This window comes from Columba livia, chromosome 1 (genome assembly GCF_036013475.1).
Source record: "Columba livia isolate bColLiv1 breed racing homer chromosome 1, bColLiv1.pat.W.v2, whole genome shotgun sequence".
NCBI lineage: Eukaryota > Metazoa > Chordata > Aves > Columbiformes > Columbidae > Columba > Columba livia.
Window position 1 is genome coordinate 156,569,687 of NC_088602.1, and position 14,083 is coordinate 156,583,769.

Consider the following 14,083-nt stretch of genomic DNA (forward strand, 5'->3'; position numbering starts at 1 on the left):
CAGCCCGAGCAGCCGCTGAAGCCGAGGGGCGGCGGGGCTTGCCCGCCTCTCCCCCCATTCCCATCCCTTCCCTTCCCTCGCCGCTCCCCGGTGCCTATATATAGCCGCCTCTGCCCGAGCCAGCCGGGAGAGCGCTCTGTACCTGCAGGAGACAGAAAAGATAAAATAGGAGCGGAGCCGCGAGGAGTGACTCTCCGGAGCCAGCCCCGCCAGGAGGAGGAGGAGAAGGACGGGCCCGGCGCCGCTGTCCAGTGCTACCGCCCCCGGTGCCGGACGAGCCCCGCAGGGGCGCCCCGACCTGCGGGCGGCGGCGCGGGGCGCGCATGGCTCGGGCCCTGCCGGGGCCGGGCGCGGAGCCCGACCCCGGCCCCGGCGACTCGGGACGCGGGGGGCGGAGAGCTCCCTGCGGGCGGCGGCGCTAGCGGGGGGGCCGGGGCGGCAGAGCCCTCCCCCTTGGCGCCGAGGTGCGCTCGGCGGCATGTGCTGAACTCCCCCACAGAAGCCGCACAAGTTGCCTGCGCGGAGCTGACCCGGCGGCCGGACGGCGCGGAGAGCCCGCCGCCGGCTCCTGCCCGACCCCGTCCCGTCTCGTCCCCCCGCTCGGGGGCTGCACCCCGGCGGGGCTGCCGGCAGCCAGGGTGATGCGACTCGTCGAGAAGTGAAAGGCGGCGTGGCGCCGTGTCCCCCCCGGGCCGAGGGCCCCCCTGCCTCTGAGCCTCCCATGCCTTCGGGGCCCCCTCGGGGGGCGTCGGCCCCGCGGGAGGCGGGGGCGGCGCTGCCGTGATGGCCCTGGAGGAGAAGCGGGAGAAGCGCCCGCCTGTCACCCCCATGATGATAGAGGAGGAGGCCGCCCTGCGGAACGGCAGCCGGGGGCTGCCGCCGGGCCCCTGGGCCGAGGCGGCGGGGCCGAGACCCCGCACCACCGAACGGCACATCGCCGTGCACAAGCGCCTGGTGCTGGGCTTCGCCGTCTCCATCCTTGCGCTGCTGGCAGTGACCATGATCGCCGTGCTGCTCAGCGTCCGCTTCGAGGAGTGCGGCGCTGCCGCCGACGGCTCGCCGCGGGCCGGCGGCAACGGGAGCATTTCGGGGGCGGCCCGGCAGCCACCCAGCACGGGGCAGCTCCCCGGCCGGTCGGAAGAGGAGACGCGGGGCGGAGAGGCAGCGGAGGAAAAGAAAGAGGAGGACGAGGAGGAGTGGCAGCGGCGGCGGGAGTTGCCGCCCTGGACCCGGCCGCGGCTACCGCGGCACCTGCGGCCGCTGCACTACAACCTGATGCTGACCATCTTCATGGAGAACTTCACCTTCAGCGGGGAGGTGAACGTGCAGCTGGAGGTGCGCAACGCCAGCCGCTACATCGTGCTGCACGCCCACCGCATGCACATCGAGGCGGTCCGCGTCGCCGAGGACAAGCTGGCCGGCGGCGTGCGGGTCGCCCGCTCCTTCCTCTACCCCCAGACCCAGGTCTTCGTCGTCGTCCTCAACCGCAGCCTGGAGGTGCAGAGAAGTTACAACCTCAAGATCCTCTTCAACGCCCTCATCGAGAACGAGCTCCTGGGCTTCTTCCGCAGCTCCTACGTCCTACACGGCGAGAGAAGGTAGCGGAGAGGCCGCGCGTCGCCTCCACTCAACTCGGGCCGAAGTTGGCGGCCCCCGCCCCCCCGCGCCAGCCCGCGCCGAACTTCGGGCGGGGCGGCGCTAGGACCCGGCGGGCCGCCGCGCCGCCAGGCGGCCGAGGCCGCAGGCACCGGCGGTTGCGCGGAGGGGCGCGGGGCCCGGCCGGCTGCCGCGGGCGGGGGCGGCGTGCGGGTGGTGGGACGCCCGGCAGGTCGGTGGGCGCAGGCCGGGCCTCGCTGCCCCCCGCCGCCTGTCTCGCTGGGGGTCCCTGCGCTGTCCGGCCGCTCCTGCGGGCTGGTGCTGCGGAGGCGGAGCTGTGGCGGCTTTCGGGGGTTGCAAGCCCTTCCCCGCTCCGCTCCGCCCCGCCGGCCGGGGTCAGGAGAGCGGTTGGAGGCAGCGGCCGAGGGGATGTGTAGGAGGGAGCGGGCGCGGGCGGGCGAAGCTGCTTGGGTCGGGGTGGCTTCGGGCGGGGACCGCGCTGGGGTTGGCCGGGGCCTCCGCCAGGTGAGGGTTGCGCTCCTCCTGCCCGCCCGGCCGCCGGCGGCGGAGCCCGCGGCTGTGGCCGCCCGTGCGGAAATGCTCCAGCGCGGCTTGGGAGCGGAGCGGGGTAACGGGTGAACGAGTGGATAACGGGGTGAAGGGCGGCACGAGTGGGACACGGCGCCCGCTCTGACCCTGTCGGGGCGATCCCCGAGAGGAAACTCCGGGTCTGTCCAATAAAACTGTGTCCAGCAACCATGTGTCCTCGAGTGACAGAGTCTTGCCAGGTGACAAACAGCAGCATGTGAGGGAGCAAAACTTCTCTGCTGTTTTGTTTGGTTGTTTGTTTGTTTGTTTGGGTTTTTTGTGTTTGTGTTTTTGTTGGTTTGTTTTTGTTTTGATTTGTTTTGTTTTTAATAATAAAACCAAAAGTGGTTGGATGTGATTTCACTTAACGTGAATACATTTACGCCACCAGCTGCAACTGAATCACTGCAGATTTACGCCGTGACAGGGCAAACCTGGTCAGTATTCACTGGTTTTATGCAGAACAAGAGCCTGTCTTGATCTGTATTTACTGCAGCCCTTGGGTCCCTACCGAGGCCCTTGTTACAGTAGGCAGGGTCACTATGGCATCCCCATTCAGGCAGTTACAGAGACTTTTTTAAAAGTGGTGTTTTATTTTTTTTTACCACTATCAGACATAGTAGTAGAAAAGATCGGATGGGCTTCTTGATAGTTCTGGCATTGTCTATCATTTTAGAATCAGCTTCTTTTAAAGTTATCCTTTCTTGAAACATCCATGCAGTGACAGGTTCTCACTTCCTGAATCTTACCGTTTTGTACTGCAAAGCAAAAAGTTTATAGTTGGAAGAACTGGGCAAAAGAAGTAAGTCAGACAGAACAAGCATGCTCACCAACTCAAATCAACAGCCCTCATATCAAACCATATTTTTGTTACTATGATTACTGACAGTTTTAAACAGCCCGATGCAAGCAGGATTGAAATAAAGTTTCTGTGATTTGTCATCACAGTGAAATAAAATGGAAATTTGGAAAAGCATGGTTGTAGGAAAAGATGCAGATAAAATGCCTGTTATCACTGAGGAGTGAATGACTGGGGTAATTGGGAGTTTGTGCATACCTGTATGAAAATGTGCAAATCAGAAGACAAAATACTGCTGACAGCAGGGGGTATAATTCACTTTACAAACCCAAGAAATTGTTTAAGCAATTATTTTTCTTGTGTATTTAGACTTTATATAGGAATAATTGAACTGTCAAATAGGTGTTGCAGTAACATTTCTCCGAAGTTACTGTATAACACTTCAATATCTGTGCCCCAGTTATGGTTAAAAAAAAAGAAAAAAACCCCACAAAATTAAAAAGCACCTATTCACTTTTTCAATCATAAGGTAGCTTAAGACATGGCATGAAAAGGTGGTTGTAAAATGTATTTCCCATTACTGTTTGTGTAACTTTTCAGATAACAAGTTACTTTGTTTTTAATGCACTTGAATATAGTAATATTGGGTGAGATCCTTACCTTGTGTAAGGTAGCATTATTAAATTGAAATCAGTGGCATTTTTTCTTTTCACCAACTCATTTATATCTCAGTAAAATGCTGTTTTAAAACCGGTAATCAGTGTGTGGTGATAGTTGCAGGTATTTAGTAGAAGTACTGTTGTTACTTTTCAACTGTCACAGGCTCAGTGACTCACTGTAGTATAAAGTAAATAATACACACTTTAAACCATGGAGCTTCTTTATTCAGAGCGTGCTCTTGCAGTGTAACAATTTGCATTTTAATTAATAACCCATTTTTAATGTAATACATATAACCATTTGTAGTCCTTAAGCATGGATGTCTTCTACTATGATAGAGAGACAGGCTTCTCTCGTGCTTTGAGAGACCTTGATGTTCCAGCAGGACTGTAGCTTTTTGACATCTTTGTATTTGAGGAAAATACAGCAACATTGTTGGGCTAGTGGTTGCTATAAAAGGGTCTAAACTGCCATTTTTCACTTTTTTGTGCATGAGGAGTGAATAACTGACTGTGAGGCTTCACAAACATAGTAATGCCTTCACATCACAAATTTTTTTTCATAAAGTTAGTTTATTTTCTGTGGACACCACAGGTGAAAGTCATAAATCAGCCTGAAATGTTGATAGCTGCATAAAAGTATTTATTTTCTTACTGAAATCTTTGCTACTTCAATTGAAATGTGAAATGATAGCGATATGCTACAAATTTACTTTGCATTATGTGCCAGAATTTACTGGCAGTAATCAACAGACATTTAATACAGAGCTACTGTAGGGTACCATAAGAATATGCACGCATAATTTAAATGAACATCAAACTTTGGCATAAATGAAAAGGAAAAAAATCTTTTACATCAGGCAGACAAAACAAACAGACATAATCTTCCATCCTATAACAACTAAGATGTCAAAATAGATAGGTTGTTGAGGAAACACATGTCTTCCTTTAATAGACGAGGTGGAATTAAAACACCTGCAAATTACTGCTGTGCTTATGCTGAGAAGACAGGCTGCGAGGCTGTCATTCCCAGGAGTACAACTTTTTATGGTGATATTTTGGGGAATTGGAGATAAAAATGTCAGTGCCCAGAGAGGTATAGAGAGAGAGGCATGAAATACTCAACCTGGTCTTCACTTTTCTTTTGGCATGCTATAGAGTTTTGCTGTTTTTTTCCTTCTAACACAGAGAGATATAGATAAACGCAATTTTGTTGTTATTTAAACACGCGAGGGTCTAGTCTTTGGGAAGCCATTTTTAACTTTTTGTTTGCTTTGCTTTATGGTACAACAAGCAAATCAATGTTTTATAGTAATGCATGTTATAAATATCACTGTTATTGGTACTTGATGTATTTTTAGTATGAAATATTGACTGCCAAGTGTTTGCCCAGTTATGTGTATGTGGATATATCAATCTATCTGTGGGAATACAGAAGATGATGCAGAGTTTACCAGGTTTTATTAGCCTGGAAAAGAGATTGTTTCAATGGCCTAACACATAAAAAATATTAAAAGACTACTGATAGGATCTCCAAGAAGTGAGGGTTAAAAAAAGCTTTCTTATTTAGAGAGTGTCAGAATATAGACAGTATTCCCTAAGTATGCGTTTACATGTGTGTCTGAGCTCATTAAAATTCTTAATTGCAGAGGAAAGTTCATCATTCTTGCTTTATTAATAATGGGCCAGTACAGTTTTCCGTGCTCACTTGAAGCTTCTGTTGGTGTCAGTAGCTGTTTAGAGTGTGCCTAGAATGCAGAATCAGGTCCACTTGAAATACTTTGCATATAAATTAAGTTGCTTTGCTTCGTTTAATTGGCCGATTCGGCTTTGTTGCACTAGTGCAAATCCACTAGTAATATGGAATTTTGTTCCATTAACATTGGAAGACCTGGCACCAACTTTTTACCTTATACTTACCAGTCTTATTCAGAAGTATGATTTTAGTAATCCGTGTTTTATAGTGAGATAAGAAAAATGCCATACAATGAATCCGTTCAATAATTACTAGCCAAATAAGGTTTTTTATTTTAGACAAAACCCCAATGGTCACAGCTTCAGTGGTGGAAAAATTTTTTGAGTTTTAAAAAAATTTGCCTTATTTGAAAGAGGTAATAATTTCACCAGAAAACATATATCTACTTTTATCAGGTGTGGATGCACTATAGCAAGATAAAAGTATAACATTTCAATAAGTTTATTTCTTCATTGTTTGCTATAAAATAATGCTCCAACATATGTATAAAACCCAAGGAAATTTAGAAAGTTATTAGATACTTTATTTTTCTTATAGGCTACGTATTTTTTTCTCCTTTGGGGTTAGAGAGTATCATTGCACAATAATGCTTATAGACTGATTAATAATAGGTGCCACCATTTTCCTGATATCAAATCTATCCCCCCATTCTCTTCCCACAGAGGAATAAGAGACGATTAGTCCGCCTCTAAAATTCTGATAAATATTTACCTGTTATCTAAACTTGCACGGTTATTTCCACTCCTGGAGCCTTGGAAAATGAGATATGAATCAGTACCACTCAAAAAGCCTGCATATGTTCTAACTTTACAGTTATGTAGTTGGCTTATAGTAATTTTCACATGCTGCATGTCTCCAGAAAATATTCTTATTGAACCCCATAATTCAACCTTTTAAATGTAGCTTCTTGTTTTGGCAAAGACATCATTGCACATGGGTTTTCTCCAAATGTATAAACAGAAGTCTCTACCCAGAAAGGTTCCTATTCTCTACCTGGATTAAAATCTCTTTAGTTCCAAAGAAAACAGTTACAGATTTTATTGTCAAACTAAAGCCTTCCCATTCTCTATAGTGGCATAATAAATGTCTCTTCCTCCTTCACAGATCTTTTAATAATTCGACCCATTAACTGAGAACATTGATTTGTGCTCTGTAAAATACAGCAGGAAAGCACGTGTAGAAGAATGGTGAACTACTCTCTGCTTGTTTAATCATTTGCTTATATTTATTTGTAATTCTGCAAAGCTCATGGGGTGTTTTTTTGGACTTGCACAGTCAGAGCAGTGCTGTATAGTGGTGTGTCTTTGACTGATGTGCAACTAGTACAGAAGTAATCAGCGGTGCAAAATAATGACCTTCTTGAGTGCACTACGTGACCATTCAGTTCTTATGCCCAAAGAAAGGCAAAGTGCCATGTTGGTGCCTCGGGGCACAGTGAACTACTCCTGGAAGGCTATTAAACCCTGGTTTGAACTGAGGACTGGGCTTTCTTGTTTTACATCATATAATCAATATTGGCTAATGTTTTTTCATGTATTGATGAACAAAACTGCTGCTAGAACCTGAAGTTTGGTATGAGGCAAGGGATTATTTATTTAACATCAGTGTGGTGTCTGCAAACTTGTAGGAAATCTGTAAATCATTACTTTATATCATTTGCATTGCAGTACAGGTAGTAAGAAAGTGATAAAGCAGTGTTCAAACACTGTATACTTTGTACAGTTTGTTCCCCCCCCCCCACTTAAAACACAGTAGTCAAGCAATGTGTTATTTGCTACATCCATGAATCAAGTGCTGTGCACAACTAGTAATCGCTTTTTTTTTGTTTGCTTCTTCTCTAGGTTTCTTGGTGTTACGCAGTTTTCTCCTACTCATGCCAGAAAAGCCTTCCCTTGCTTTGACGAGCCCATCTACAAGGCCACTTTCAAAATCAGCATCAGGCATCAAGCAACTTATTTATCTTTGTCCAACATGCCAGTTGAAACTTCTGTTTTTGATGAAGATGGATGGGTTACAGATCACTTTTCACAGACCCCTCTCATGTCCACATATTACCTAGCTTGGGCAGTGTGCAATTTTACATACCGGGAAACTGTCACCAAGAGTGGAGTAGTTGTAAGTATTTCTACTGTTGTGTCAAATACATTTCATTATTTTGAAAACCCTCACTTTTTGTAAGGGATCATGACATCAAGTACTTAAGGTATTTTCTTGATTAGTATTCCTAAAATTTGCTAGTTTATTTAATGATAGTGTGTATTGTCTGGGACCTTTTCTGAAAATTTTTATAACGTTTTTTTGTTTGTCTGATGCTTTTTGTAACTGGTTAGCTTAATAGGTGAGGTTGTCTGGTGAAAGGTTAGGCTTTTAAATATGCCATTTCACCTCACTTTGATTTTCTTGGTAAGTTTTCTCTTGTTTTTCCTGTAGCCTTTTCAACACCAGTGTTAGTGGGACTGTTTATTAAAAGAAAGCAGTTCTATACCAGTGATACTGGCAGTTTTTCCAGTCTCCTTCCTTCAGTACTGACATGTCCCTTGGTGTGCTGTGTGCTAGCTCAGGAGGCTGATAAAATCATTTCTGTCTTAGATATCTTCCCCAGGACCAGAACTTTACAACCTATCAGCTTCCTGTGGAGGTCCAGGTTGATGGAAGCACTAACTTTCTGGAGCTGTTGTTTCCAAATATGGCACAGTTCCAGGAGTTATGCCATGAAAAAAAGAGAGAAAATCCTTTATTTATGTCAGTTTTGTTTTTGTTTACAAATATCAAGCTCAGAACTGTATAACAAGCCAAAACATACATGAGAAATGCTGTCAGCTTAATAGAATATTTCACAGTGCTGTCGTCTTGATTGTTCAGGTGAATGTACAGAGAAACTGTTCCTTGTTAGTTACTGTGAATAACAAAACAGAGCTAGTTTTGGAAGCAGAAGTCTGGGCAGCATTTTAAGCTGTGAGCCTGAGCAAAGGGGATGTTTACCTTATACTTCTACAAATACTCTATGACTTTGTGCTGCAACCTGTGCACATGAACAGGGGCTGCAGGTCTCCCTTCCAAGGCTGATCAGGTCAGGAAACATGTCCATAACCACTTTTAGCTAGCCTAAGTATTGAGCTGCTGTGGAGGGAGCTGATCCCACCTTCTCTGAGCCAAAGGTGTTCTTTGATTTCCTTGTGCCAGCCTTCAGCTCTGTACAGCTCTATCATCTGACTGAAAACTGACCTGAAAAAATAAATGAAAATGTGGTAAGTTTTCAACCAATCAGTCCTTTGATCCAGCTTTTTGTGTGACTGTCAGAGTCCTAGTATGGATTCAAGGCTGCATGGAAGGAAGGTGGACCTAGGACAGCCCTCTGCATTGGCATCCTTCATTTAGGCCATACTGAAGTGATCTGGAAATAAGTCTTGTTTTTGTCACTGGCTCAACTGAGTAGGACACTGGGGCCTTTCACTTGTTTAGAGCCCTTTCATGCTGTGGCCAGCAGACTATGACACTATCCTCTGGCCCCACAAAAGGGGAGGAGAAAGCATGGCTAGCAAGGGTTTGAGGTGCTTTAACCTATGAATGTAAGGATGTGGGACCTGCTGAGGCTGTGCTTGCAGTCCCAGGGGTTACCTGCAGTGGCTGAAAGCCTTTAGTGAGCTGAGTTAGTTTAGAAAAGGATCTCACAAGTGCCAAGTCAAAGAAGTAAGGAGGTAGAAGTGGGTTCCCGATTCTTAGTGTTGCTACCAACAGATTGATTAACTGTACAAGAGGGATTGAGGAATTGGGTTGGAAGGGACCTTAAAGATCATGTAGTTCCAAGCTCCCTGCCATGGGCAGGGACACCTTCCACTAGACCAGGTTGCTCAGAGTCCTGTTCAACCTTGTCTTGAACATTTCCAGGGAAGGGGCATCCACAACTTATCTGGGCAACCTGTTCCAGTGTTTCACAACCTTCACAGTAAATAATTTCTTCTTAGTATCTAATCTAAATCTACCCTCTTTCAGTTTAAAACTGTTACCCCTTGTCCTATCATTACACACCATGATGAGGAGTTCACTGGCCTAGTAGAACAAGGTGAGATATCAGACCATTTCTTACCCCTTATCAACCAGTGCTGAAACAGACTTCTGTCCAGGTAGGAGTTGATGATTTTCATTGTAATGTACCTGCTGAAGGGTTTAGTCTTAAGCTAGGAATGGCCTGGTATTTTTCAGCTTTAGAAAACACTGGTTACTTGAGGTTCTCCTTTAACTCTAATAGCATAGAAGGTTTTGCTATATACTCTAGTAGATAGGTTTTGTGTTCTTTGTGCTCTGATGCAGTGTAATGCTTGCAAGTTTGTCCTACATAGTATTACCCTCTTATCTCACTTTGAAGTGGCTTAGACACATCTGAGAAACAGCTGCAAGCAGTTCAGCTTCCAATATCAGTATAAGCAAATACATAAAACATGGGAGATGGACCTCAGGACCGTCAATTTGAAAGATATAGCTTACTTCCTCTTTAACGCATTTTCTTGTAGTGTTTCTCAGAGTTCCTGTCCTGCAGACTTCTGCTGTTTCAGTACATTTGCTAACCTGAGGACAGAGGCAAACTCATGTCTTACAGACAATAATTGGTAACTTCCTGCTGTTCTCATATTTGAAAAGTTGTTGTCAAGACTTTAGGTTTAACAGGAATCTAAAAAGAGCATCCAAGTGATGATTTCTTAGGAATTTGTGGCTACCAGAGCCCTACAGTCATGCTTGAGTCTGTTGGTTCCATGCATGTAAGGCATACAGATATATATTCCACGGGCTTGACAGTACCATTGTACAGAACTTTGCCAACAATTATGCAAAGCAGTGGATAATCTTCACAAAAACTTGAAGACCAAGAGCCTGTGTAGGTTGAGATAATTTCTTATTCCATAAAATTGTTTGGTTAGTCTACAGTTTTAGCTCTTGTTTTTTACAGTACCTGTATCACAGTGGTATGTTAATGCCCAGGAATACCAAAATAGTTTACACTGGGTTATTGGTTAAATGTATTTTGCTGTTTTTCAGTCCATTTGTGATCTGATCATCTTTGATTGTTGTTCGGTTTTGCTGAATGAGTATCTTTGAAGGTATGAACTCATAGCAGATGCTTTAGAGCTGTGTTTGTTCAGATGAATTTCTTAGGTAATCCATCTTTTTGAGCCTTTTGTATTGCAATATCAGGGGTTCATGGACACTACTGTGTGAATTTGAAATTACCTGAAACCTGGCACAAGCAATTTGAAGCTTCTTGGTTTCTTCTGAAGCCACTTCTTCACTAAGATTTAGTTGCTCCCATGGCCATGACCATGAAGGTAAATGTATGATAAAAGTTTGCTTCTAAAAATGAATTAATGTTCAGGAAAATGAACCAGACCCCCATATTGAAGCATTTTGATGTGCAATTTCTTGCATTAGGACATCTTACTTCAATTAATGCAATGTATATTATATTTATTTTGTAGATATATAGTAGACATCTAAAAGACTTCAGTTTGCATGTACTTTTCCTTTTGCTTTGGCACTTTCTTGAACCTGATTTTGGTTCGCAAAGCATTTTTTGTGTGTGTGGACAAAGAGGCAGGGAGGTGCTAATGACTAAAATCTCACCTCTCTTCCAGCTGACCAGTCTTACTAAAATGCTATGGTCAAGCATACATAAATTCCCCGAGGAATAAAAAAAACAGTGAGATTAAAAGTAGGTTTGTTCCTCAAAAATGGTTAAGTGTTAGCTGTTCAGTTTTTCCTCAAAGAATGACATTGACCTCAAAATCAATTTTAATTGAAGCATGATATTCAAATACAAATCAAGCTATAAATAGAAACTGGCTTTTGGAAAGCTTAGGTAGTCAATCAAAACAATATTTTTATATATCCTATATAATTCTTGCAGACATTAAGATGTTCTGTATTTAATACACTGATATTAATTTGGAAAGGGGAATTAAGACAAGCAGTGAGTGGATGTGAATCTTTAGCATAACTCTTTAGTCCATATGGATCTGACCAGAATCCCTTTCAGAGCAGGTAATTTAAAAGCAGAGTTGACTTTTTATATGCATGACAGATATATAATATGTTGTTTGAGCTCGTCTGGGACTACAGACAATGATTCAAATCACTCGATTCTTGTGGAAAGGACTGTGGTGCAGTCAGCTGTGCTGTTCCGGATTCAGGAGCAGTATAGTTCTGTCAGGGTGCTGCCTGAGGTAGTGCTGTGTTGAGGAGGAGGGATGCCCTTATAAGCAGGTGTAGCTGATCTTTGTGGGTCCCGAGACCCGCTGCAGCTGTGCCAGCTGTAGCTGGTGAAAATCACGGGATCTTTGTGCTCTCATATTTGCATAGAACAATAACCCAGAAAACTCCACTTACCTTCACATGCTTGCCTGCTTCTACTCATATGTTGTGTTTTCTAATCATGCCTCTTATGTATGTTCTTTGTCAGTGATTCTTAAAAGCACAATATTGCTGGCTGGATTGCAATGTCTGTCACATTATCTCTGTGTCCCTTTTCTTCATGGTTGTCTGTATCTGTCCTTTCAATCCACCAGGCATTTTCCTACTATTGTTAATTTCTTTTTCGCCCTGTCTGGTTTTATTTTTACTGTACTTCATGTTTAAAACACTTCAATTCTTCAAACATTCTGTTTCTCATCATTCCCTTGTCAGGTGGACAAGGAAACACACAATATCCTGCATGCCTTTTCACTGTCTCATAAGTTATTTTAATTATTATTATTATTATTATTTTTCCTGCTAATTCTTTCCCTTTTCAATTAGTGGAATGAGTGAGCACTCAGAGACAAAGCGAAGTACGTCAGTGGAGATAAATGCAGTGCTGGAAAGAGATGTTTGAGGGGATTCATTGTCTACCATTCTTCTCTTCTGCTGTGGATGGGGTGTGGAGATAGGTATGGAGTAAAGTGCCAACTATCGGCTTTAAAGTGGCGCTTGTCAGGGGGAGTATCTATCTGCTAAAAAGAAAAAAGGGAGAGTGTGTGGAAAGGAGCGGAGTCAAGAGGAAACGTGGGTACAGAGGCTAGAAGAGCAAGTGCAGGTGGCAGTGCCAGAGCAAATGGGAGTGAGCAGCATAGAATCATAGAATGTCCTGCGTTGGAAGTGACCCACAAGGATCATCAAGTCCAATTCCTGTTCCAGCATATGATAACCCCAAATTCACACCGTGTGTCTGAGGCAGTTGTCCAGTCTCTTCTTGAACACTGTCAGGCTTGGGGCTGTGACACCTCCCTGGGGAGCCTGTTCTAGTGCTTCACCACCCTCTGCAGTGCAAGGAAGCATTTGGCTGGCTGGCTGGTGGGGAGTAGAAGGAGAAGTGTTGATGGAAGACAATGCTGAAGGAAGAATTTTGTGTGGTTTCACTTTTCCTGCTCCCGCTCTTATTCCAAAGTGGTTGCAGCATATGTTGCAGGACTGGCCGTGTGTGGGCCTGACCACAGCTTGGTCAGGCAGGACCTCCACTGACTGGGAATCCATGCACATTGCATTTTGAAGAGAGCTCTGCAGCCAAGTACATCCTGGTTTTAGTTTTATTAAACTGCTGTAGAGTCATCTATGCTGAGTAATTTGTCACGATACAGAGAAAGACCTTGAGGCTAAGAAAGATCTTATGAGAAGACTCATACCACAATAAGGCCAACCTTTATTGCACCACTGCTATTTTGTTATTACTTTATCTAAGATGTAACCACCAGCTTCTCATTAGTAAAAGTCTTAATTCAATACCTTACAGTACAGTAAAGTCTTATCCTGGCCAGTGAGGAGGATCTGTAATAATCTGGCTAAAAGAGAATAATTACTGTTTCCATAGTGCTCTCTGGCTTGCGGAGAGTCTTCATAAATGTCCCAGCATTTAATTCTCTTAGGCTTGTGTTTGGGGGGCTCACTTAGTTTGGTTCACAGAATCACAGAGAATCACAGAGAATCACAGAATGTTAGGGATTGGAAGAGACCTCAAAAAATCATCTAGTCCATCACACAAAAAGATAAAGTGGTCTCTGTGCAGTGATAGTTGCTTGATGCTGCACAAGTGAAAAATCAGGAAGGGCTAGTGAATGGAGTCACATAAGCAGACTTAGGTCAGAATCAGTGCATGTTATCTCATGTTAGTTTAGGTCCAGCACCATGGGACCATGGTTTTATACTTGTCCTTAAGACAGGATGACTGGAAGTAGCATAGTACTTTTAGTCCTCTCTGAGATGCTGGAGAGCTGGGCTGGGCATTCCCTCATCTGCAGTGCGGTGATCAGTCTGAAAAAAACAAAACCATCAGTTCTCTCTAAAATAACTCTGCACTTATTGTGCAATTCTGCCTGTACCTTTTACAAAATTATTCTGTATTTGAAAAATGTATTAATATTTTTGTGTAATAGCAGTAATAACCTCAAAACCAGGCATTTTCTGTCAGTTACTGACTACCTGTGTTAAAGGCCTGAGGCTCTGCCTTAGGCCCTCTCTTCAGCTGCTGGTTATTAACTACAACAAAGTCTCTCCATCAGTTATTATTTATTAATCAGTATTGAAGCAATTATACACCAGATAATTCTTTGTGGGTGAGCAAATTGGTTACAGCAGAATGATTTAGCTATCAAAAGTAGAATTAGTCCTCAATTAAAATTAAGTTTTCTTCCTCTGCAACCTGAATTTAGTCCAGCTCCAGAA

General features: G+C 44.5%; 1 protein-coding gene across 2 annotated transcripts in view; it reads left to right on the forward strand.

Moving 5' to 3' along the window:
• Nucleotides 1-638: 638 nt before the first annotated feature.
• Nucleotides 639-14,083, forward strand: part of TRHDE (thyrotropin releasing hormone degrading enzyme) — a 208,504-nt gene continuing 195,059 nt past the window's right edge. For both annotated transcript variants that reach the window (XM_021298155.2, XM_065040569.1), the window contains exons 1-2: nucleotides 639-1,598; nucleotides 7,240-7,513. In XM_021298155.2, coding sequence (XP_021153830.2) covers nucleotides 784-1,598; nucleotides 7,240-7,513 — 1,089 coding nt within the window. In that variant the 5' untranslated portion in view covers nucleotides 639-783. The remainder of the gene's footprint in view (nucleotides 1,599-7,239; nucleotides 7,514-14,083) is intronic.